This window comes from Hemitrygon akajei, chromosome 14 (assembly GCF_048418815.1).
Source record: "Hemitrygon akajei chromosome 14, sHemAka1.3, whole genome shotgun sequence".
NCBI lineage: Eukaryota > Metazoa > Chordata > Chondrichthyes > Myliobatiformes > Dasyatidae > Hemitrygon > Hemitrygon akajei.
Window position 1 is genome coordinate 102,543,711 of NC_133137.1, and position 27,028 is coordinate 102,570,738.

Consider the following 27,028-nt stretch of genomic DNA (forward strand, 5'->3'; position numbering starts at 1 on the left):
TTCAAGAAAAAAAATAACACTTAATGAAGATTTCATATTTGAGGAGTTAACCAATATTAATTTTCTTTTCACAGTATTAACAACTGATTAATGACCTGCCTTCCAACAAATGGTCATAAATGGCGATGTTCCATGATGAAATCTATTTCCCAGCTCCTCAAATCAAAAGTGATTCATGCTTTTCTGCAACAAGATCTAGACAAGATTCAAGCATGGGTTGATAAATGTCAAGTATTATTAATACCATGCTAGTACCTGTTGATGGTATTCTCCAATAATAAAGAATCTAATGACCAACACTTGGCATTCCTTTGCATTAAAATTGAATACAACATCTTAGTAGTCACTATTCACCTGAGTCAGATGAACTGTAACCTCAGCAAGAGGCTTGATATCGTGTAGCCTTTTGACCATCAACAAGGTACTAGATGTGAGCTTGATGGAATAAGCTCCAGATTGCCTGAATGAGTGCAGCTGCAAAAACACTCATGAAGCTTGGCACGATTCAGAACAAAACATCCCACTTGCTTGGCACTCCAACCTCCTAAAACTGCAATCTCCATCAATAAGAAGTACAAGCAGCAGATCCATGAGAATACCACTACCTGTTGTTTATCATCATTGGGTCTGAATCCTTAAACTCCCTACCCAACAAACCTATCTTCCACATTCTCAATGTTAACTAGAGATGGGTAAGAAATCTGATGACAAGAAAATAAGAGTCTCATAAGAATGGATTGTTTTACTCAATGGAACAATTGAAGAGAATATCAGATTATTTTTCAAAAAATTATAAAATCATAGGTGGAAGATTAATCTGAATTTGCTCTTGACTACTGTAAATGGAAATTGCATAAAGATCCTCATTTTGATTTCAAATACACTTTCTAAGTATCATCTTTAGACAACAAAATAATTTTTGTTTTATTTTTGTTTGCTTCCCATCTCTAGTAGCACTCTTCCAATGGTCCAGGGCACTCCCAGTGATCCTGGAAATTGCTTAGTTATTTAGAACTCCTCCACTGCAGTAATTCTTAATCTGGCCTGCATTCCAGGGTTTTCCTTCATTTCTTTTCAGAAACATTGAGAAGGGTTATAAAATCATTGTTCAATCTTTGATTATTGAAAGAACCTCTGACAGAGATGTTAGTGATTCTGACAGAGATGTCAGTAACTCTGACATAGTTGAGTTAAAGTAAATTTTTTGATACCCAGGTGCATGTGGGCAATTGAAGAGATTTTAGAAAAAACTACTTTTCTTTAACAGACCGTCACAAAATAATGCTGTGTATAAGAGCAGAGAATTTTGTGTATGTATGTTTAAAGCTCTGATTGAATTGAATAAACACGCTGACCTAATGAAAAAGTTTCTCGTCTTTAAAAATGTGCATTTTTAAAAATCAGTTTTCAAATATTGTTAGCTTTCTTTAATGTAGCCTAAATATTTCAAATTGTCAATGATAACATCCATGAAAGTGGAAATATTTTTTACAGTATTTAATAAAAGTCCATGATAATATGATTAATGTTCCATGTTCAGGATCCGCCCACTCCAGTTCTCAATCTTCCTTTCAATGTTAGGAAACCCCAAAAATTACTAACCAGCAGCCCATCTGCACTTCAGATATCTTCAATCTGGTCTGTGCTGTTATAATTATCATACCAGACTGAAAGCAGAAGCAATTTTGGACATAGATTTATGGTTTTTATTGAAGGTACTGACATGATCGAATAATTTGAACCTGAAAACAATAATACTTAAATAAAATACATTTTGATGGTAGTGAGATATTGTGTTTTTAAAATATAAATATATAGCCTGATAACTTTCAACATCTACAATACTGAATTGCATATCTTGTGAATTTATGCAGGCAGTACCATGTAACAGCCACTAACAAACTTGCAATTAATATGCATCTGTTGTACATCAAATGATATACTTAGGTAAATACAAATCAGGAATTGTCGATAAGAATAGTGATAAAGTTATCAGCACATACAGCGGAGACCCTTGACTTATAAAGGTTCTTGGCCCAAAATATCAACTGTTCATTTCCCTCCATAGATGCTGCCTGACCTGCTGAGTTCCTCCAGCATTTTGTGTGTGTTGTTAATGACACTGAAAATGGTATTTCAGATGTATTAAGGGTAAGCAAAAATTTTTATTATGGTAAGCTAAGCCATAATTACTACTTAAACAACTTACTGATCCTAAAAACTAAATTGCATATTTGTGATTTGTCATTCCCTCAAATAATTATTTACATGAATATGGAAACAGCAATGTTTTGTGACTTTTGAGAATTTATGCAGCTTTTCAACATATTTCAGTGATTTTGTTAAAAATTTCCAAAGGAGATTCCAATGGAAATGCACACGAATTGATTTTCTTTGCACAAAATAAAAGTCCTATAGCCCAGCATGCTTGAGACTTCAGTAACAGATTGTCAAATTTACTGGACCATTGGATGTCATATCTATTTATAGACAAACACAATTTATATTGACTTTTTAGATTTTGCACAGTATAATAACACTGTGTAAATTTAATGGTGTGCAGAAACCACGGCCCTGGTAAGTGGAAAGCGAGCAAGATAAATATTACAGAGCCATATGCAAACCCATGATATTTTGTAATCGTCAGATGGCAGATTATCGATTTTACAGTAGTCTTTAGATGAAGAAATGCTATTAAAGGGCAGATGAAGAATTATACCAGAGTGTGCAGACGTTACTCACTTCTTAATTTTAAATTCTGTATTTCTATTTATAATTCTGTTATAAATTACAATTGTTTGTTTGGAATGGAAGATACTTATGTGCATTTGTCACATTGTAATTAAAGCCTTCCACTATTCATGGCACTAAGTGCATCAATTGGAAAGAGGGTGCAATTAATATGTAATACATGTACATAGGTAGTTGCCATTATGAAAGTCAAAATAGGAATTTGTATTAAATAGTTAAAATACAATGTAAATGGAAAAATAAGGAGGTGATAGATAGGAGTTAAGGGAGGTAGTCACCCCAAATTTGCAAGAGGCAGGTAACTGGGTGTCTGTCTGGAGAGAAAAAGGGAATAGGCAGCCAATGCAAGTATACATACCGCTTTGGATATCGTTGGGGGCTGGGGGGTGTGGAATGACCTACCAAGGGGAAACTGCAGCGATCTGATCTCTGGCTCTGTGGCTCAGTAGGGAGGAGGGGAGGAGGGAGAAGAGGAGTGCAGTGATAGAGGGCTCCACAATTAGTGGAGCAGACAGCAGCTTCTGTGAACGTTAAAGAGACACCCGGGTGGTATGTTGGCAGAATCAGGGATGTCTCAGGTCCACAGCATTCTAAAGGGGGGGGGGGGTGAACAGCTGGAAGCCATGGTACGTATTTGTACCAACCACATAGGTAGGAAAAAGGAAAAGATCCTGGAGAGGGAATGTTGGGAGTTGGGTAGAACACTAAAAAGCAGGACCTCCGAGGTAGTAATCTTGGGGTTGCTGCCTGTGCCACGTGCCTCTGCAGGTAAAAACAGGATGATTCAGCAGATGAATGTGTGGCTGAACAATTTAGGTAGTGGGTAGAGTTTCAGATTTCTGGCTCATTGTGATCTAAACTGGAGGAGGTATGAACAGTACAAAAAAGACAGGTTAGACCTGAACCCGAAAGGGAGCAGTATCTCTGCAGGCAGGTTTGCTATTGCCGTTGGGGAGGGTGGGAACCAGAGTGACTGGGCAGAGGCTGGGGAAGTTGGTAAACAACTTGATGTAGTGAGAAAGGACAGGTTGATGACAGGGCAAAATTGCAGTCAGTAGGATGAGTTAAAGTGTAACAGAGGCCAAAATTGAAAAGGGTGATACTATAGGACTGGAGGTGTTATATTTGAATGACAACTGTATACCAAATAAGGTAGATGATCTTGTAGGAATTGGCTGGGTTAATGTGGTAGCTTAACATCCAAGGATGTACATTGTATTGAGCAGGGAGGCAGAGGGGTGGAGTAGCTCTGTTGGTAAAAAAAAAATTAAACGAATCCTTAGAAAGAGGTGACATAGGATCGGAAGATTTGGAATCTTTATGGGTAGAGTTAAGAAACTGTAAGGGTAAAAACAATCCTGATAAGAGTTATATACAGGCCTCTGAACAGTAGCCAGGTTGTGGTCTACAAATCACAACAGGAAGTAGAAAAGGCATGTGAAAAGGGAATGGTGCGATAGTCATAGGGGATTTCAATATGCAGATATGTTTGGAAAATCAGGTTAGTGCTGGAACCCAAGAGGTAGAATACCTATAAGATGGCTTTCTAGAGCAGCCTGTGATTGAGCCCACTAGGGTAACGACAATTCTGGATTGAGTGTTATGTCATCATCCATATTTGGTTAGGGAGCTGAAGGAACCCTTAGAAGAGGTGATCATAACATGATATAATTCACCCTGCAGTTTGAGAAGGAGAAGCTAAAATCGAATGTATCCATTTTAGAGTGGAATAGAGTACTACACAGGCATGAGACAGGAGCTGACCAAAGTTGATTGGAAGGGGACACTTTGAGGGATGATGGCAGTACAGCAATGGCTGGAGTGTCTGGGAGGAATTCGGAAGGCATCCCGAAGCTGAAAATGTTCTCTAAAGGCAGGATGATGCAACCATGGCTGAGAAGAGAAGTCAAAGATAGCTTAAAAGCAAAAGAGAGGGAATATCATACAGCAAAAATTAGTGGGATGGTAGAGGATTTTTAAAACCAACAGAAGGCAACTAAAAGGCCATAAAAAGAAAAAAAAGATGAAATATGAAGGTAAGCTAGTCAACAATATAAAAGAGGATACAAACACTTTTTTTCAAATATATAATGAGTAAAAGAAAAACATGAGTGGATATCGGACTGCTGGAAAATGATGCTGGAGAGGTAGTAAAGAAGGACAAAGAAATGGCGGACAACTTGATTATTTTGCACCAGTCTTCACTGTGGAGGACACCAGCTGAACACCAGAAAAGTGAGGATGTCAAGGGGCAGAAATGAGTATCTATTTGATGGCTCTTCACCTGTACTTAATGGAGTTTAGAAGAAACCTATCGAATATTGAAAAGCTTAGATGGAATGGATGTGGAGAGGATGTTTTCTATAGTGGGGGAGTCTACGACCAGAGGACACAGATAGAGTGGATGTGGAGTGGATGTTTCCTATAGTGGGGGAGTCTAGGACCAGAGGACACAGATAGAGTGGATGTGGAGGGGATGTTTTCTATAGTGGGGGAGTCTAGGACCAGAGGACACAGATAGAGTGGATGTGGAGAGGATGTTTCCTATAATGGGGGAGTCTAGGACCAGAGGACACAGATAGAGTGGATGTGGAGGGGATGTTTTCTATAGTGGGGGAGTCTAGGACCAGAGGACACAGATAGAGTGGATGTGGGGGGGATGTTTTCTATAGTGGGGGAGTCTAGGACCAGAGGACACAGATAGAGTGGATGTGGAGGGGATGTTTTCTATAGTGGGGGAGTCTAGGACCAGAGGACACAGATAGAGTGGATGTGGAGGGGATGTTTTCTATAGTGGGGGAGTCTAGGACCAGAGGACACAGATAGAGTGGATGTGGAGGGGATGTTTTCTATAGTGGGGGAGTCTAGGACCAGAGGACACAGATAGAGTGGATGTGGAGGGGATGTTTTCTATAGTGGGGGAGTCTAGGACCAGAGGACACAGATAGAGTGGATGTGGAGGGGATGTTTTCTATAGTGGGGGAGTCTAGGACCAGAGGACACAGATAGAGTGGATGTGGAGGGGATGTTTTCTATAGTGGGGGAGTCTAGGACCAGAGGACACAGATAGAGTGGATGTGGAGGGGATGTTTTCTATAGTGGGGGAGTCTAGGACCAGAGGACACAGATAGAGTGGATGTGGAGAGGATGTTTCCTATAGTGGGGGAGTCTAGGACCAGAGGGCACAGATAGAGTGGATGTGGAGGGGATGTTTTCTATAGTGGGGGAGTCTAGGACCAGAGGACACAGATAGAGTGGATGTGGAGGGGATGTTTTCTATAGTGGGGGAGTCTAGGACCAGAGGACACAGATAGAGTGGATGTGAAGGGGATGTTTTCTATAGTGGGGGAGTCTAGGACTAGAGAACACAGATAGAGTGGATGTGGAGGGGATGTTTTCTATAGTGGGGGAGTCTAGGACCAGAGGACACAGATAGAGTGGATGTGGAGGGGATGTTTTCTATAGTGGGGAAGTCTAGGACTAGAGAACACAGATAGAGTGGATGTGGAGGGGATGTTTTCTATAGTGGGGGAGTCTAGGACTAGAGAACACAGATAGAGTGGATGTGGAGAGGATATTTCCTATAGTGGGGGAGTCTAGGACTAGAGAACACAGATAGAGTGGATGTGGAGAGGATGTTTCCCATAGTGGGGGAGTCTAGGACTAGAGAACACAGCCTCCGAATGGAGGAACATCCATTTAGAACAGAGATGAAGAAAAGTTTATTTGACCAGGGGGTATTGAATCTGTAAATTTACTGCCACAGACAGCTGTGCAGGCCAAGTCATTTGGTATATTTAAGGCAGAGGTTGATGGGTTCTTGATTAATCAGGGCATCAAAGATTACAGAGAGAATAAATCAGCCATTAAAGCAAATAAGTAATTTAGCACTGAAAATCTAAGTCTTCTCATAAAAATACAGAAGAGCAAGAGAGAAGCGATAAAATTAAGACTGCAGGCACAGTCTCTGCATAATGCACTAGTTGCCTCTGTAACTTAGGCATTTTTACCCTTTGTGTCAGGATTGCAGCCTCTTGATTTAACAGCAACAAATCATCATATTTCACATTATTCTTTCTGTTCATGCAACATCAAAATCTTCAATTTCCTTTACAGTTCTACCTTTAACTATCAAATTACAGGTGCTTTATTGAAAAGCAAGTCAATGTAATAGCTGGAGATATAACATAAAACTCTTCAGAAATACTCAAGAAACAGAAAAGACTAAATATTCTGTAGATCAGGCATCAACTTTGAACTGAAACATTAACCACTTTGTCTGACCTGCTGAGTGTGTCCAGCATTGTTTAGTTTTTGTTAAATATTTCCAGCCTCTAGTTTTAAGGATTTAAATTTACTGATAATATTCAACAAGTCTGGAAGCATTTGCGGAGAGAAAAACAGTTAACTTTGAAATGGATGACTTTCCGTCAGAATCTATCAGTTCAATTCAGTTGAGCAGGCAATGGAAATTTGATTCCATTGATCTTATTCATAATCATGATACTGAATGTTTGCTCTCATTTTGAGTATCAGCTATGATAGCTTGTTCTTTTTAATTGCATCTTAAATAACTAACAAGCCAGATTAGCTTGTGCCAGTGAAAGGACTCTGACGTTCAAGAAACCAGCTTTTTCATGTCAACTTCTCCACTCGTGTGTGTCTTTTAATCTGGCATTGTCTGTACATAGATTTTGACATCCAAGATCAGCAAAGTTGTCAAACAAACTAAAGAGCCAATCAGATTAAAGAATACTTGCAAACTGCAAAGCAAATCATAAAATGATTTCCAATTAACAAGTTACATTATAAAAACAAATTTGTATCTTAAAAGAGAAACTAAGTTAGATATTGAAACATCATCAACTTAAATCCCTAAATTTTTTAAATAATTATTTTAAAATTAGGTTGGAGAAAACATTTATGTTCAGCAGTAATAGGGACTTAGTATGCCATTTTAAAAACTCAGATCTCATCCAGAAAATTTAATATTTTCAATTTTTTTACTGTAAAAAGTTTTAAAAGAAGCAACACACACAAAATACTGGAAGAACTCAGCAGGCCAGGCCGCATCTAGGAAAAGAGTACAGTCAACGTTTCAGCTGAAACCCTTCGGCAGAACTGGAGAAAAAAGCTGAGGAGTAGATTTAAAAGATAGAGGGAGGTGGGAGAGAAACACAAGGTGATAAGTGAAACTTGGAAAGGGACGGATGAAGTAAAGAGCTAGGAAGCTGATTGGTGAAAGGGACAGAAGGCCATGGAAGAAAGAAAAAGGGGGAGGAGTAACAGAGGGAGGCGATCGGCGGGCAAGGAGATAGGGTGAGAGATGGAAAAGGGGGATGGGAAATGGGGAAGGAAGGGAGGTAGGGGCATTACCAGAAGTTTGAGAAATTGATGTTGACGCCATCAGGTTGGAGGCTAGCCAAACGGAATATAAGATGTTGTTCCTCCAACCTAAGTGTGGCCTCATCACGACAGTAGAGGAGGCCATGGATAGACATATTGGAATGGGAATGGGAAGTAGAATTAAAACAGGTGGCCACTAGGAGATCCCGCTTTTTCTGGCAGACAGAGCACAGGTGCTTGACGAAGTGATCTCCCACTCTACATCAGGTCTCACTGATATACAGGAGGCCAAACCAAGGGCACCGAACAGAGGATATGACCATGACCCCAAAAGACTCGTGGGTCACCTCACCTAGAAGGACTGTTTAGGGCTCTGGGTGGTAGTGAGGGAGGAGGTGTAGGGGCAGGTTTGCACTTGTTCGCTTGCAAGGATAAGTGCCAGGAGGGAGATCAGTGGGGAGGGTCGAATAGACAAGAGAGTTGCGTAGATAGCAATCCCTGCGGAAAGTGGGGGGGAGGGAAAGATGTGCTTGGTGGTGGGATCCTCTTGGAGGCGGCAGAAGTTTCGGAGAATTATGTGCTGGACGCCAAGGCTGGTGGGTGGTAGTGAGGATGAGAGGAACCCTATCCCTGATAGGGTGGCAGGAGGATGGGGTAAGAGCAGATGTGTGTAAAATGAAAGAGATATGGTTGAGGGCAGCGCTGATGGTGGAGGAAGGGAAGTCCCTTCCTTTGAAAAAGGAGGATATCTCATTCATTCCAGAATGAAAAGCCTCATCCTGAGAGCAGATGCAGTGGAGACAGAGGAATTAAGAGAAGGGGGTGGCATTTTTACAAATGGCAGAAAAATTGTTTCTGTGAATACTGCAACACCACTCCTAAAGAAAATATCATTCAGCAACATCTGGAATACTGCATTAAGTTATACATGTGCAGACACCAGCAATTTATGCCAACTCCAATGGCCCTTTGTACTTGCTTTGTTATTCAATAGGATTATGGTTGACCTTCTACCTAGTACCACTTTTCTCCGCTAATCTTCTATTCTGTGATTGCTTCATTATCAAAATATTTACCAATCAATTTTGAATATTTGGTAACTTGGCCACCACAGCCACTTTGTGTATTCAGTTGCAAAGAATCACCACCCTCTGTTGAAGAAATTTGTCCATACCACAATCCTGAAGGGCCAATCCTATTAAGACAAAGAATTGCAAAGGAATAGGCCTAGTACAAAGTATATTCAGAAAACTTCTATTTACCTCTTCTATATTGAAGTTATTTTCATTGTCCTTACAAAATCAAACTCCAAGCTTTTTCTTACTCTTAACCAGGGTCAACTATATTAATATATTTTCATATAGGCACAATACATAGAACATAGAAATCTAAAGCACATTACTGGTTCTTGGCCCACAATGTTGTGCCAACCATACAACCTACTCTAGAAACTGCTTAGAATTTTTCTATGCATAGCCCTCTATTTTTCTAAGCTCCATATACCTATCTAAGAGTCTCTTAAAAGACCCTATTGTATCCGCCTCCACCACCTTCGCTGCCAGTGCATTCCATACACCTACCACTCTCTGTGTGAAAAAATTACCTTTTACATCTCCTTGTACCTTCTTCCAAGTACCTTAAATCTATGCCCCCTTGTGTTAGCCATTTCAACCCTGTGAAAAAGCCTCTGGTTATCCACGTGATCAAGGCCTCTCATCATCTTATACACCTCTATCAGGTCACCTCTCATCCTCCATTGCTCCAAGGAGAAAAGGCCAAGTTCACTCAACCTACTCACATAAGGCATGCTCTCCAATCCAGGCAACAACCTTGTAAATCTCCTCTGCACTCTCTATATTATACACATCCTTCCCGTAGTGAGGTGACCAGAACTGATCACAGTACTTCAAGCGGGGTCTAACTAAAGTCTTACATAGCTGTAACATTACCTCATGGCTCTTGAACTCAATCCCACAGTTGATGAAGATCAACACACCATACGCCTTTTTCACAAGATTGTCAACCTGTCTGTGCAGCAGCTTTGAGTGTCCTATGGACATGAACCCCAAGATCTCACTGATCCTCCACACTGCCATGAGACTTACCATTAATATTATATTCTGTCTTCAAACTTGACCTCCCAAAATGAACCACTTCACTCTTAGCTGGGTTGAACTCCATCTGCCACTTCTCAGCCTAGTTCTGATCCATCAGTGCTGCATCGTAACCTCTGGCAGCCCTCAAGACTTTCCACAACACCCCAACTTACCTACTCACCCTTCTACTTCCTCATCCAGGTCACAAGGAGGAGGGGTCCCAGAACAGATTCCTGTGGAACACCACTGGTCACCGAACTCCATGCAGAGTACAAACCATCTACAGCCACTCTTTGCCTTCTGTGGGCAAACCAATTCTGGATCCACAAAGCAAGGTCTCCTTGGATCCCATGCCTCATTACCTTGTGAATGAGCCTCACATGGGGAACTATCAAATGCCTTACACTACATCCACTGCTCTACCCAATGTGTTTTGTTATATTCTCAAAAAATTCAATCAGGTTCATAAGGCATGACCTTCCCTTGACAACGCAAGCTGATTATTCCTAATTGATTACTTCTCTCCAAATGCTCATAAATCCTGCCTCTCAAGATCTTCTCCAACAACTTGCCCACCACTGAAGTAAGACTCACTGGTCTATAATTTTGTGGGTTATCTGTACTCCCTTTCATGAACAAGGGAACAACGTTTGCAACCCTCCAATCCTCTGGTACTTCTCTCGTCTCTATTGATTTTCCATTGTAACCACTGGTATCAAAAGTTTTTGCAGAAAAGCCCAACCAGAGCTGTGCATCTTCTTTTGTAACATAGTAATGTTGTCTGTGCTGTTAACCTTAGTGAAATATTTACCCTTAATACAGTAATTTGCCTCTTGTCATATCACCATGACTTTTTTTAAGGATTTCCACAGCCCTAGCATATTTAATTCTTACCCATGCTTCAGTTGTTACTGTAATGACTACTGAAATGTATCCTTCTTACGCTGACTTTGCTCATGTAATACATTTTTATTTCTCATTATATATATATGTGTACAGAGCAGATTTAGGCAATTGTTTCCAGCCAGCTTAGGTATTGTACGAGTTCTATTCTTACAGATTTTGACAATGCTCATTTTATTCCTTCCATCTCAACCTCCTCTCCTATCCCACTCCTACAGCCTAACTATTCTGAAATGTTGACCAAGAACACGTTACTGTAGCCACAATCCCAACAATGGACCATTTCAAGTTGTTATCCAAAACATACAATATTCAATATTCCAAAACTATTTTGAGCAGTATTATCAAAAAATGCTGATGTTGACATTTTTACAATGCTTGTCCTGTGGACTGCACAGCACTTTAATCCCAGTGGTGTGCGATTCCTCACATTATCCACTGTTCAGCATTTTTACTCTTCAAAAGATTTCTAATGGTAAAGCACACTTCATGCTTTTAATAGAAGTTTCAAGTGGGCTACACCTACCAAAAACAGGTAGCAGATAGCTTGCACTTTATCTAGAGTGCAAGTGGGAAACTTGTATTTCCAATCAATATTTAATTACAACTTATTTTTCTAACCGTAAACTAAAATATTTACTGTTGTTCCTGAGTTGCAATTGATCTCAGCTTTTTTTAACAAAGAAAATGCCAGAAATACTCAGCAGGTTAGGCAGCATTTGTGGAGAGAGAAACAAAAATAATGTTTCCTGATAACTTGTCATTAGAACTGATCTAAATGACTTGATTTTGTTTTTGAACAGGATAAAATGATGTCTTTCACCAAACTTGTGTTGCTGCTAATTGTATGTTGCACTGCAAGAACAGGCTTTGGCTACGACACGTACCAATTAAACAAAAGGTATTCGTGCAACAACGAGCTGCTTTCTGAAGCAATGAAGGAAGAATCTTCTGAAGACTCCTCAATGAAGGATAGAGACATGATCTACCTACCAAATGACAGATCTTCGTTGGTTGAAGAAAAAGAGAAAAGGACATTGCCATTTCCTCGATATAAATATCTCACCCGAACACAATTAAAAAGGAAAATGTATCAGAATACAGCAAGGAGCAATCGTCGAACCAAATTCACCTTGTCTCTCGATGTTCCGACGAACATTCTCAATATTCTTTTAAACATTGCAAAAGCTAAAAACATGAGGGCAAAGGCAGCAGCTAATGCTCGTCTGATGGCAAAAATTGGTCGAAGAAAGTAGATCTGTACTTATTTAAGTATTAAGATATTTCCTTGTCCGCATGAAACTGCAGCTGCATGCTTATGGCTAAAATCTGTTAGCACTAAAACTAATCTAATTGAAAGATGAAATGAAATTGTGTAAATCAACAGAAAATGGGAAATTGTCAAGTCATTAAAGAGGTTGAGTGAGGGATGTTGACAATATTTGGACCCAATAAATCCTTGGTTAAGGACATTGTTAGTAATCCTTTGACAAATTGCATTACAAATTCAGATGCTTTCTAAGGAGATTATTGATTTTATAGGGACAAGCATTAATTTATAAAATTACAATATCTAAAAAGGCATTTATTTGGCAGTAATGAGTTGTAAAATGGTGTAATTCATTATGTTCTAGTATGGTACAACTTTGAGATGCATGAATTTCTACACAAAAGAGCAAAAGTCCACCCAGTCATTTGCTACACCCCTATGAGGCACATGGTTTAAAGATGGGGGAATTTTTTAAATTGTAGTAATCAATCTCAGCTAATCTACAACAGACTCAGCAGTAACACGAGGAAAAGACCAGTGGTGGAGGTCATTAGGAAGTATGAGTTCTGAATTAGCACTGTCTTCACAAGCATTTTACATTATACATTCCAGTCAGTCAACTACATTTCATAAGAATCTGTCTTGGGAGAAAGTGTATGGAAGTAATTCTGCCAGCAGAACATTGGAGTTTCTTGCTAATTGGCATTCTAAATTTATTGATTTATCCAGATTGTATGTGCTTGTGGCATGCATTTCATCTGCTATTTAGAAGCATGCAAGAAGTAAAAAGGGTTAAATGCAGCATTTATTGGTGGCAGATCCTGTGCAATATTCCCATCAAATATTTTGAAGGAAATCAAAAATATTTAACTATAGTGAGACTGCCATTCCTACATGCATGTCAAACCATTGTTAACCCTTTAAGAAGGAAAATGGTATAACGTTATCAAGAATATTTCAGACCTGATTTCTGTTCTCTTTTGCAGCTTGATCTTAGTATATTTTACCTCTCCTTTCCATATGTCTCACAGGAAAACCAATGGCAAGATCTGTGAATATAGATTGCCGGTTTTTGATGAGCCTTCAGAATAATGAGTCACAATGATCTTGATAAGTAAGAATACTTAGAACATAATGTCCCCGTGAGGTAGTGTATTTTTAAGCTTTTATCTCTAGGTTGAGAATTTGGTAATGGATTTTAGTATAATGCATGCTGCTGCTGTTGTTTAATATTAAGTATTATTTCATGTGTTTGAAGATGAAGACAAGACAGTTAAGAGATCTGTACCTGCTGATTGTAGACTATATTTCTGAAATCAGTCTGATAGCCAATTCACCTGTTTCTTCTAAGCTGTGAATAAGCAAGTTTATTGTATGTATTCAGCTGAATTTGCCAATGTAAAATGTTGATCATCTGTTTACCTGCAGTAATAGAAAGTGATTTGCTTTTGACATTCCAGCTTTCTTTATAGATGTTATGATAAAAGAATAGTTGTAGATTTAAAATCAAATAAATATGGAATTAGGCATAGCAATAACTATGTTGCAAACAAAAATGGTCTAATTTCAAGTTCTTTTTTACACACGGAATGCATTGTTATTCCCTAGTATGCAATAAAATTCCAGACAATATATGGGATTTTGTATTCATAGCTAAACAGAATTCATTGGCAAATATTGTAAATAATACATAAAAAATACTCACTTGGATATTCTCCAACAGAACAAGGATGCAATCACTGCCTAAAAGGTGTTTGGAAATGGAGTAAAACGAAGGATAAAATTGACAGGATTTAGTTTACTTTAACTTATTCAGTAATTTATAAAGCATTACTAGTTTGTGAAAGCATATTAGCAGGATCATACAATTTTAAAGGCAAGCCACACCTCTTAAAATGACAGTGATTTTTGGCAATGGAAATTTTCCAGTTAATAAGGAAAATGCCCTTTTTCTGGATAACTTTGAAGCTACTGGTGGAATGCATAACCAAAAAACATGAAGGTGCTCCAGACAGCCAAAGAATGTCTCAATATAAAGGTGAGAGACCTGGAGCAAAAATATTAGTGAGAAAAAAAGGAAGAAACTTAGTGACTAACCAGAACTACCAAAGTGGAATTTTTATTCAACTGTACTTGCTCCCCTCATCCAATGACAGTAACACTAATGTAAATACCCTATATTGGGTTGCCCATAGAAAACAGGATCCTGGTCAATGGGACTTATTCTGGCTGGAGGTCTGTGTCTAGTCAGTAGGAATATCAAAATAGTTAGGGATGAATATGTGGCTTGAGAAGTGATGCAGGAAGGAGGGGTTCAGATTCCGGGAGCATTGGAACAGGTTCTGGGGAAAACTAGTGGGCAGGACTGGGATCAATCTCCTAGGGGGATTGTTTGCTGGTGCTGTTGAGGGCTTAAATTAATGTGGCAGGGGACCGGAAAAAGACAGAGGGAAACAATGTTGAGACTAAGGGAAACCTTAGAAAAGAGTGGAGTACAGAAAAGTCAAATGTAAAGGCGGCAAAGATTACTAGACTCTAAAATGATGATGAATCTGAAGGTACTTTATCTAAATGTCCACTGTATTTGAAACAAGGTCAGTGAATTTGTGGCACAAATTGGTACAAAGTGGTATGATTTAGTGACCATTACAGAAATATGGGTTCAGGGTGGTGAAGAATTTTTAAAAATCACTGGAGGGAATTATCTATAGGCCACCAAATAATAATGTTACAGTGACACAGGCAATAAACCAAGAAATAGCTGATGCATGTAAGGATGCAACAACATTTGTCATGGAGGATTTGAACTTGCATATAGATTGAGCAAATCAAGTTGGTAAAGGAAGTCTTATGGAGCATTTCATAGATGCATTTGTGATAACTTTCTTGAACAGCATGTTACTGAACATACAAGGGAAAATATTATCTTAGATCTGACCATGTGTAATAAATCAGGTAATATAATGAACTTGTAGTTAAGGATCCTCTTGGAAAGAGTAATGACAATATGACTGAAATTCTCATAATAATGGAGGGTGCAATTATTCAATTTAAATTTAATGTATTATGCCAAAACAAGGGAGGCTACAATGGGATGAGGGAGGAGTTGACTAGTGTAGACGAGGAATACAGACTATGTGGTGGGACAGGTGAGGAACAGTGGAAAACCTTCAAAGAGATGTTTCATAGTGCTCAACAAAAGTATATTCCAGTTAAAAGTAAGGGTGGGGACAGCCAGCCTTGGATAATTAGAGGAAATAAAAGAAAGCATCAAACTAAAAGCTCATGTATACAATGCTTCTGTGACTCGGAAGGGAAGAGGAAAAAGAGGCACACTGTGGAATAGGAATTTGTTCGTTAGGGGGATGAGCAGGAGGTACTGTGGGTGAGAACAAGATTCCCAGATGTTGGTGTCCTCAGCTGCATATATTTCAATGCAAGAAGTAAGGAAGGAAAGATGGATAATAGAGCTGAAGATAAGGTAGCTGATTTCCAAACAGAGGTAATGTGTAGTGAGGAGAGGCTGTTGATAGGGCAGAATTGCAGTCAACAGGATGAGCTGCAATGTAAAAGGTGGACAAATTTAAGAAAGGTGAATACAGGACTGAAGGTGTTGTGTTTGAATGTGAGCAGTATACAGAATAAGGCAGATGAATTTGCAGCACAATTACAGATTGGCAAGTATGATGTTGTAAACATCACTGGATCATGGCTGAAAGTAGATTATAGCTGGGAGCTTAATGTCCAAGGGTACATATTGTATCGAAAGGTCAGAGTGGGTACCATAACTCTGTTGGTAAAAAAAAAGGAATTAAATCATTAGAAAGAGGTGGCATAGGGTTGAATGGTGTTAAAATCATTGTGGATAAAGCTAAGTAAAAAAACCCTGATAAAGTGTTTAAAAGGATTTTTAAAAAGTTTAAAACCTGCCCGTGAACATCAGCGAATTAGACCAGCGGGAAGAGTTTAAAAGGAGATTTCTTTCTTCAGCGGTTTAATCAAGGCACAACTGCGCAAGCACATAGACATCATTGAGTTAGGAGGAGTTTAAAAGGAGACAGCTTTATAGAGCGGGCATCGGAAATGTGGGCACTGGAGTAGAGGTAGACAGAGTAGGAGGGCTTTGGCTCAATGGGGCTTCGGCGATAACGGGTCGAGGCGAAGTACGTTATTTGTGTAGAATAGAAACAGGAAGTATGTCTGTGAGACTGGTGTTCAGTACTGGGTGTGGGATCTGGGATGTCTAGGAGACCCCCAGCCTCCCGGACAGTCACATCTGTGACAGGTGCGTCGAGCTGCAGCTCCTTAGGGACCGGGTTAGGGAAATGGAGATGCAGCTCGATGAGTTTCGTCTCGTCAGAGAAAGCAAGAAGGTGGTAGAGAGGAGCTATAGGCAAGTAGTCACACCGGGGCCTCAGGAGACAGATAAGTGGGCAACAGCCAGGAGAGGGAAGAGCAAGAGTCAGATACTAGAGTACCCCTGTGGCCGTCCCCATTAACAATAAGTACTCCTGTTTGAGTACTGTTGGGGAGGACGGCCTACCTGGGGGAAGCAACAGTGTCCACGCCTCTGGCACAGAGTCTGACCCTGTGGCTCAGAAGGGTAGGGAAAGGAAGAGGATGGCAGCAGTAATAGGGGACTCTATAGTTAGGGGGTCAGACGGGCAATTCTGAGGACACAGGAAAGAAACATGGATGGTAGTTTGGCTCCCAGGTGCCAGAGTTTGGGATGTTTCTGATCGCGTCCATGATATCCTGAAGTGGGAAGGTGAACAGCCAGAGGTCATGGTACATATTAGTATCAATGACATAGGTAGGAACAGGGAGAAAGTCCTGAAAATGGACTACAGGGAGTTAGGAAAGAAGCTGAGAAGCAGGACCTCAAAAGTAGTAATCTCGGGATTACTGCCTGTGCCACGCGACAGTGAGAATAGGAATAGAATGAGGTGGAGGATAAATGTGTGGCTGAGGGGACAGGGATTCAGATTTCTGGATCATTGGGACCTCTTTTGGGGCAGGCGTGACCTGTACACAAAGGACCGGTTGCAACTGAATCTGAGGGGGACCAATATCCTGGCAGGGAGGTTTGCTAAGGCTACTGGGGAGAGTTTAAACTAGAATCGCTGAGGGGCGGGAACCGATCTGAAGAGATGGAGGAAGGGATGGTTGGCTCACAAATAGAGAAAGCTTGTAGGCAGTGAGAGAGGGAGGATAGGCAGGTGATCGAGAAGGGATGCACTCAAACCAGTGGCTTGAGATGTGTCTATTTTAATGCAAGAAGCATCATGAACCAAGTGGATGAGCTTAGAGCATGGATCAGTACTTGGAGCTGTGATGTTGTGGCCATTACAGAGACTTGGATGGCTCAGGGGCAGGAATGACTACAAAAATGCCAGGCTTTAGATGTTTCAGAGAGGACAGGGAGGGAGGCAAAAGAGGTGGGGGCATGGCACTGCTGATCAGAGATAGTGTCACGGCTGCAGAAAAGGAGGAAGTAATGGAGGGATTGTCCACTAAGTCTCTGTGGGTGGAAGTTAGAAACAGGTCTCGGCCTGAAACGTCGACAGCGCTTCTCCCTATAGATGCTGCCTGGCCTGCTGTGTTCCACCAGCATTTTGTGTGTGTTGTTAAGAGGAAAGGCTGTACTTGATCTGGTATTGGGAAATGAACCTGGTCATGTGTCATGTCTCTCAGTGGGAGAGCATTTTGGAGATAATGATCACAATTCTATATCCTTCACCACAGCATTTAAGAGGGATAGGAACAGACAAGTTAGGAAAGCATTTAATTAGAGTAAGGGGAAATATGAGGCTATCAGGCAGGAACTTGGAAGCATAAATTGGGAACAGATGTTCTCAGGGAAATGTACGGCAGAGATGTGGCAAATGTTCAGGGGATATTTGCGCAGCGTTCTGTGTAGACAGGGAAAGGATGGAAGGATACAGAAACCATGGTGTACAAAGGCTGTTGAACATCTAGCTAAGAAGAAAAGCTTACGAAAGGTTCAAAAAACTAAGTAATGATAGAGATCTAGAAGATTATAAGGCTAGCGGGAAAGAGCTTAAGAATGAAATTAAGGGAGCCAGAAGGGGTTATGAGAAGGCCTTGGTGAGCAGAATTAAGGAAAACCCCAAGGCATTCTACAAGTACGTGAAGAGCAAGAGGATAAGACGTGAGAGAATAGGACCAATTAACAAATAGGCCAGTTAGCTTAACGTCTGTAGTCAGGAAAATGCTGGAAGCTATCATTAAGGAAGAAATAACAACATCTGGACTGAGGTGGTTCCATGAGACAGACACAGCATGGATTCAGGAAGAGCAGATCCTGTTTGACAAACTTGCTAGAGTCCTTTGCAGATCTAATAAGCAGGTGAATAGATGGGAACAGGTGGACGTTGAATACTTGGATTTCCAGAAGGTGATCAATAAGGAGCCACATAAAAGACTTGTGCAGAAGATAAATATGCATGATTGTGGGATAATGTATTAGCATGGATAGAGAATTGGTTAACCATTTGAAAGGAAGAAGTTGAGATGGATGGGTATTTCTCAGGTTGGCAATCAGTAGAAAGCGCAGTGCCACAGGGGTTGGTGCTGGGCCTGCAATAGTTTGCATTAATAATTTGAAGAGGGACCAAGTGTAGGGTATTTCAGTCAGTGGTGCAAAGGAAGCTCACCACTGATTTGGGAAATGAGGGGTTATCCTATGAGGAGAGATTGAATCACTTGGGACTATATTCACTGGAATTCAGAAGAATGAGAAGGGATCTTATAGAAACAAATGAAATCATGAAAGGGGTGGTGGAGAGGAGCCTGTTTGAAGGTGTCAATGTCCAGAAAAGAAGAAACTGTAACACAAACAGAGCCATATTAGTGGAGCAACAGGCAACTGGAAACTGACCATCACCATTGTGGACTGGACAGAGATGACCAGTAATGCTTTACTCTGTTTAGCAATACTGAACAGCAAGGTTAGTACTTTGCTCTGGTGTCAGATGTGGGAATCCTGGGATTCTTCCGGTCTCCCAGACGGCCACATCTGCACCAGGTGCACCGGGATTCAGCTTCTAAGAGACCGTGTCAGGGATCTGGAGCTGCGGCTTGATGACCTACAGCTTATAAGGGAAAGTGAACAGGAGATAGATAACAGCTACAAGGAGTTAGTCACCCTGAAGCTGCAGGAGTTAGACAAGTGGGTGACTGTCAGGGAAGGGAAGGGAAGAGCTCAGATAGTAGAGAGCATCCCTGTGGCCATCCACCTCAGTAATCGATATCTCGTTTTGGATGCTGTTGGGTGGGGGGGGGGGGGGTGACCTGACAGAGGACGACTACGGCGATCGGGTCTCTGGCACTGAGCCTGGCTCCGTGCTGCAGAAGGGAGAGAAAAAGATGTGGAATGCAATAGTCATAGGAGATTCCATAGTGAGGGGAACAGACAGGAGGATCTGTCAGCCTGATAGAGATACCCACATGGTGTGTTGCCTCCCAGGTGCAAAAAAGACAGGTTACACCTGAAACCAGTGGGGTGCAATATCCTAGCAGGCAAGTATAATAGAGCTGTTCAGGAGGGTTTAAGCTAATTTGGCAGGGGGATGGGAACTGGAATGATATGGCTGAGGAAAGGGAAAACAGAAATAAACAGAGATGATAGAAAGGACAGGCAGGAGATGAGGCATAATTACAGCCAATGGGATGAGTTACAGGGCAACAGAGGCATGATGCAGTTAAAACCGAAATCAACAAATACTGGACGGAGTGTTGTATTTGAATGCACGCAGCATAAGAAATAAAATGGATGATCTTGAAATTCAGCTACAAATTGGCAAATATGACATTGTGGCCATCTTTGAAACTTGGCTAAAGGATAGCTGCCATTGGGAATTGAACGTCCAAGGATATATAGTGTATTGGAAAGATAGGTCGGTAGGGAGAGGGGGTAGTATGGCTCTGTGTATAAGAAATAATATTAATTCATTGGAAAGGGATGACATAGGATTGGAAGGTGTAGAGTCTCTATGGGTTGAGTTAAGAAATGACAAGGGTAAAAGGACCCTAATGGCAGTTGTATACAGGCCTCCAAACAGCAGCTGGGATGTGGATTACAAATTACAACAGGAAATAAAAAAGGTGTGTCAGAAGGGCAATGTCATGATAATCATTGGGGATTTTAACATGAAAGTGGATTGGGAAAACCAGGCCAGTACTGGACCTCAAGAGACAGAATTTGTAGAGTGTCTAAGGGATGTTTTTTTTAGAACAGCTTGTTGTTGAGCCCACTAGTGGATCGGCTGTGCTAGATTGGGTGTTGTGCAATGATCCGGAGGTGATAGAGAGCTCAAGGTTAAGGATCCCTTAGGGAACAGTAATCACAATATGATCGAGTTCACTTTGAAATTTGAGAAGGAGAAACTAAATTCCAATGTGTCAGTATTTCAGTAGAATAAAGGAAATTACAATGGCATGAAAGAGGAACTGGCCGAAGTTGACAGGAAAGGGACACTAGTAGGAAGGACACCAGAGCGAAGGACACCAGAGCAGCAATGGCTGGAGTTTCTGTGAAAAATGAGGGAAGTGCAAGACAGATAAATTCCAAATAAGAAGAAATTTTCGAATGGGAGAAGAACACTACCATGGCTGACAAGTGATGTCAGAGCCAAAGTAAAAGCAAAAAAGAGGGCATACAAGGAAGCCAAAGCTAGTGGGAAGATAGAGGATTGGGAAGCTTTTAAAAACTTGCAGAAGGAAACTAAGAAGGTCATTAGGAAGGAAAAGATGGCTTATGAAAGGAAGCTGGCGACTAATATCAAAGAAGATACTAAAAGCTTTTTTAAGTACGTATATAAAGGGTAAAAGAGAGTTGAGGGTAGATATAGGACCAATAGAAAATGACGCTGGAGATATTGTAATGAGAGACGCAGAGATGACGGAGGATCTGAATGCATATTTTGCATCAGTCTTCACAGTGGAAGACATCTGCAGTATACCAGACATTCAGGAGTGTCAGGGAAGTGAAGGTTGTGCAGTGAAAATTACGACTGAGAAGGTGCTCAGGAAGCTTAATGGTCTGAGGGTGGATAAATCTCCTGGACCTGATGAAATGCACCCTTGGGTTCTGAAGGAAGTAGCTGGAGAGATTGCAGAGGCATTAACAATGATCTTCCAAGAATCAATAGAAGTTGTCATTATACGGGATGACTGGAAAAATGCAAATGTTATTCTGCTATTTAATAAGGGTGGGAGGCAGCAGAAAGGAAACTATAGACCTGTTAGCTTAACACCATAACACAGATATTGCCTTTGTTGTCTCCAACCCTCCCTCTCTCTCTGTAACTTAAAGCACAGTTCTTACATTTCCAACGATGACTCTCTTACCCCACAGATTCTACTTATAGATAGAATGCTTCTCACATTTATTTTTTTTGTATCCAGTATCTACTTTTTTTTTGCTCCAATATGTAAATAAAACCTTGAAGACTTTTCCAGTGAAAAGAACATAATGAACAGTAGATGATGGTTTAAAGTAAGCTACTGGATGTGGTTGATTTCCTGTGGCAAAAAAAAACCTGCTGGAACAGCTCAGTGGATTGAGCAGCAACCCACTATCTGCAGAGGTAAGAGGGAACGTTGCAGGCTGTGACCCTGCTTTGGGGTTGAGTGTGTAAAGGGAAAATTGCTGGAGTGTGGCCGGCTGATTACCTGCCGTTTCACCCTCTCTAGTCGTTCTCTGCTGCCCCCTAGTGTACAACTGAATCACTGAATCCCACACCAAGAGATACCCAGTTTTGATACAACTGCCCAAGGTAAATCCATGGGAATGGATATCCTCCTTGAATTGAAGAAAAATGTTTAGCAGGAGTTGAAATAGTCAAGGGAAAATATGCTGTAAAGTTCATACAGAACAGAACAATATTGCACTTCAGCCCACAATGTTGTGCCAAACCAGCTAAAAAGTCAATCAAAAACACCCCAAAAACTAATGCTTCCTACCTAGAGAATGTCCATATCCCTCCATTTTCATCACATCCATCTGCCTATCTAAACATCTCTTAAAAGCCTCTAATGTATTTGCCTCTACCACCATGCCAGGCAGTGCATTCCAGACATCCACCTCTCTCTGAGTAAACGCTTACCCCTCATATCCCCCCTCTCATGTTCAGTGCATGCCCCCGGGTATAGACATTTCAACCCTGAGAAAAAGATAATCCCTGTCTACTCTATCTATGCTTCTCATAATCTTATAAACCTGTTCCAGATCTCCCCTCAGCACTCTAAGCCAGGCAACACCCTGGTAAACCTCTTCTGCATCCTCTCAAAGCTTCAACATCCTCCCTGTAGTGGAGCGACCAGAACTGCAATACTCCAGATGTGGCTTAACCAACGTTCTGTACAGTTGCACCATAATCTCTTGACTTTTGAACTCAGTGCTTCAATAAAAACAACCATTCCATAAGCCTTCTTAACCACCCTATCAACCTGTGGCAGCCACATTCAAGGAGGTGTGTACTTGAACTCCAAGCTCTCTCTGTCCAGCAACATAGTTGAGGTTCTTGACCTTAACAGTGTGCTGTCTCCTTGCAATTGTTCTACAACACCTCACATTTATCTGTGTTGAACTCCATCTACCATTTCCCTGGCCATATCTGCAACTGATCTATATCATGCTGTATTCTTTGCCAGTCTTCCACACTATCCACAACTCCACCAATCTTGGTATCATCCACAATCTCACTAAACCACCTATCTGCATTTTCATTCAGCAGTAAATTTCAGTAGCGGGGACATAGAGTCTGAGAAAAAACAGTACAATACATCCTCTGTTCACGTACAGCTCTGACTCCTGATGGCCCTTTAAATTTCACTACACATAGGTCTCTTAAGTAGTGTTTTCCAACCTTTTTTAACCTAACACCCCCCACAAAGCACCTTCATATTTGCCAACGTCCCTCTTAGGCACAATATACTTTCCAGAACACCTATAGTGTAGAAATATGTCTACCATATACTGACATGAGAAAAATGATTCTGCTTTAAATTTTTATTTCTCTTTAAACCTAGCTTACCTAGCACCTGTGTGCTGTAGAGCAGCTTTAATATCAATGTGATCCTTGAGCTTAATGGTTTTAGCAAGAGTTGAAATATATGGGTCAAGTTGTGATAGCAAAAGTCTTAAGTCCTCATGCATAACAATGTCGAAGAGGTTTCTGTTTTTTTGTGAGTGTGTGGTCCACTGTACTGAAGCCTCTTTCAACAAAGTAGGAGGATGGAAATGCAACGAACAGCAGGTTGGCTCTTCTCCAAAGATCAGGAAACTCCATATGACAGAATAGCCACAAACTGTAAAGTCCAACATTTTCAAAAAGCAGTTTTGCTTTATCAGCATTCTGAATTTTGATAATTTCTTCTTGTAAGCTCTCTACCTGCTCTTCCACCTTGTAAAGAAATGGGTTAAATACCCAGTCCAGAATTTCCAGATTGTTCAAATCATTGAATTGATTCTGAAAATCCTTCTTCAATGATTGCAGGTGTAAGCATTACTTTCGTAAATCACCATCTGTGAAAGAGAGTGCCATACTTTTCACAGAGGAAAACTGAGAACATTCTTCGCCCAATGTTTTGCTTTTATATTTCCAATTTTCCAATAAAAGTGAACACTGCATTTTTTGCCTGGATTAGATTGAAATTCTCACCCTGCGGTTTCATATTTCAAATGTTCTTTTTGTCACACAGCTCGGCTAGATATGCCATATCTCCAAGTAGAAGTCGACTTTGTCGACCTTGAGCAAAAAGTCAACCATAGTGTCGAAAAGATCAACGGAATGTTTTAAGCAGCAGCCTTTTGACAGCCAACACACTTCAGTGTGAAGAAACAAGCGTTCAAACGCTTCATCATCATCTTGGCATAACTGGTGAAATATTCTGCTATTTAACAGATCTGCCTTAATTTTGTTGATAACAGATATTACAAGAGTCATGCTTGAAAAATGTTGCTGGCTGAGGTCTTTGGCTGCAAAATGTTGATGATGAATTACACAATGGATTGCAAACAGACTTGGAATTTCTTTTTTCCACGAATGCTACTAAGCCAGCATGGCGACCTGTCAGATATGGTTCTCCATCAGTTGCACAAGGAATCATGTTCCTAATAGGAATATTTCTACCCTCAATATACATCTTGAGCTTGTTGTAGATTGAATCTGCATTGGTAACATTTTTAACATTTTACAAAAGAGAATTTCTTCATAAACATTTCCATTTTTGATAAACAATACATATGCCATAAGCAGTGCCTTGTTGTCCTGCACAGTTGACTCATCCAGTTGTATCCCAAATTCTGATTTTTGTAGCTCTGTACATAGTTGATATTCAATGTCTTCACTCATTTTGTCAATATGACAAGCTACAGAGTTATTACTCAGGGGAATTGGTATCCATTTTGAGAAGAGTGGTGAGCACTTCTGATACACCAGGCATTATTAATCCTTCACCAATTCTATGAGAATTGCCACACTTTCTATCATTTTGGAAAAGTTATAAGAAGCAATGAGACCACCAGTTCAGTACTACAAATAAGACACGTGGGGTGTTGCTGATCTGACGGGAACATAATAAAACCGTACTCCAGCTGTGTAACATTGTATTGACGCACTTTCTGTAGTTCTTGCTTCTTAGTAGGATTAGAATCAAGGCTTCACCACTTTCAGACTCATAGAGGTTGCGCAGTAGGTATTTATCCTTCATTAACAGGGATAAATTGAAATTTAAAATTAACACAAACTGGGAATGCCTATCAGATGTTGGCAATGGCAGCCAGTTGACATAGTGGGTCAGGTCTTGTGCCTCAAGTTAGGGTGCTACTTACTGTTCCCTCCCCCACAAGAATCTTCAATGCCCCATGACAACTTCTATTTGCCTTAGGGACAATGGGAAGCAGTACTGCCCACATTGGGAATCACTGCTGTAGAGTAACCCTTTGCAATCCATTAATGATTTGGTGATCATTCAATGGAGATTAGGCAAAATACTCTCTTTATAAGTTGGAAGAGCAAAACAACAGGCCCAGTAAACATACTGTTCACAATCTGCTGTTATTTGGATCTAAAGTGATATTGTTATCAATTACTGTTTCTCACATTGTGGCTGTCGAACATTTGAATTTGGTAAAAATAACAATTCATCTGTCAGCTACATTTGCTTGAATAATTGCAAACTATATTATTAGCTCAAATTTATCCAGTAACGTTCTGGGATTGGACAACAGGAAGGTGGTAAGGATATTAATATACAAAGAATTACCAGAGATTACAAAAGGAAAATGTGTTGGAGCTAGAAGCATGGTGAAACTTGCTGGCTGCCCCCAGCACATCCTCAGGGTGTAACTCAATGAAATAATGGTTCAACAGTTGCCCTTTTATAAAAAGGTTCAATGGTTCATTTATTATCAAAGTATATATCCAATATACAAATATGAGATGTCTTCTCCAGAAAGCCATGAATCAACGAAAACCATGAAGTTCATTCAAAGAAAAACATCAAACCTTCCCCTCCCCGCACAAAATCTAACAAATCACGCCAAACGGTGAAAGGAAAGAATGGCAACACGATGATCAAAACCCCTCCTGTCCCATGTGAAATAAAATCACACAAACGGCAATAAGAACATCAAGCCCCCTTCCGACACAGAGAAACTGAGAGTCCAGTCCAATCTATAGATCGCAGAGCTTCAGTAACTTTTGAGAAAGAGAGAGAGAGAGGGAGAGGGAGAGGGAGAGAGTGAGGGAGAGGGACAGGGACAGATGGAGAAGGAGAGGGAGAGGGTGGAGAGAGAGGGAGAGAGAGAGGGGGGGAGAGAGAGGGGGAGAGAGAGGGGAGAGAGAGAGGGGGAGAGAGAGTGAGGGAGAGGGAGAAAGAGGGAGAGAGAGGGGAGAGAGAGAGGGGGAGAGAGAGGGAGAGAGAGAGGGAGAGGGACAGGGACAGATGGAGAGGGAGAGGGAGAGGGTGAGGGAGAGGGGTAGAGGGAGAGGGAGAGGGAGAGAGGGGAGAGAGAGAGAGAGAGAGACCGCTTGAACACAGAGGCAAAGCAACAAGCGATAGGACTAAGTTGCAAGTTTTTTATTCAACTTCAGCCAACCTGATATGTTTTCTTCATTCCACTGAACAACATCATATAATCTTCTGGTTTAAGATGGTGCTGGCGAGGCCCAGTGAGTATCTATCAGTGGTAAAAAAACAAAACAAAGAAAACTACTGAGTACCTTATTAATAACACTTTATTAATAACGATCAATGCTGGGTGGATCAATTTAGGATTAAATTGGGGGTTTGCTGGGTAGTGCACCTTAACAATTTGGAAGGACCTACTTCACACCACACTGCATGCCAATAAATAAATAAATAGATAGAAAGATAGATAAATAAATAATGGAGAAGTGAGGGGTGGCAATGGTGGAGGCAGGCGAAGGCAGAGGTGGGTTGAAGCTGAGTCACGGCACCCCTATGAGTGAGGGAAATCCCAATGTCTGATTGATTTAACTGCGGGCCGAATTGGAAAGATGGGTACAGGCCAAATCGAGGCAGCAGGGTTCAGCCCCCAGAGCTGTCCGAGATGATAAATGATCCGGTGTTTGAACAATTTGGGTGCCAAGCCAAACTGAAAAGGTCAGGG

At 40.8% G+C, this 27,028-nt stretch overlaps 1 protein-coding gene across 1 annotated transcript in view; it reads left to right on the forward strand.

The window, feature by feature from the left end:
* ucn3l (urocortin 3, like) overlaps positions 1 to 13,922 on the forward strand; it is a 54,469-nt gene extending 40,547 nt beyond the window's left edge. The window contains exon 2 of the mRNA XM_073066797.1: positions 11,900 to 13,922. Coding sequence (XP_072922898.1) covers positions 11,906 to 12,352 — 447 coding nt within the window. The 5' untranslated portion in view covers positions 11,900 to 11,905 and the 3' untranslated portion in view covers positions 12,353 to 13,922. The remainder of the gene's footprint in view (positions 1 to 11,899) is intronic.
* The last annotated feature ends 13,106 nt before the right edge of the window (positions 13,923 to 27,028 follow it).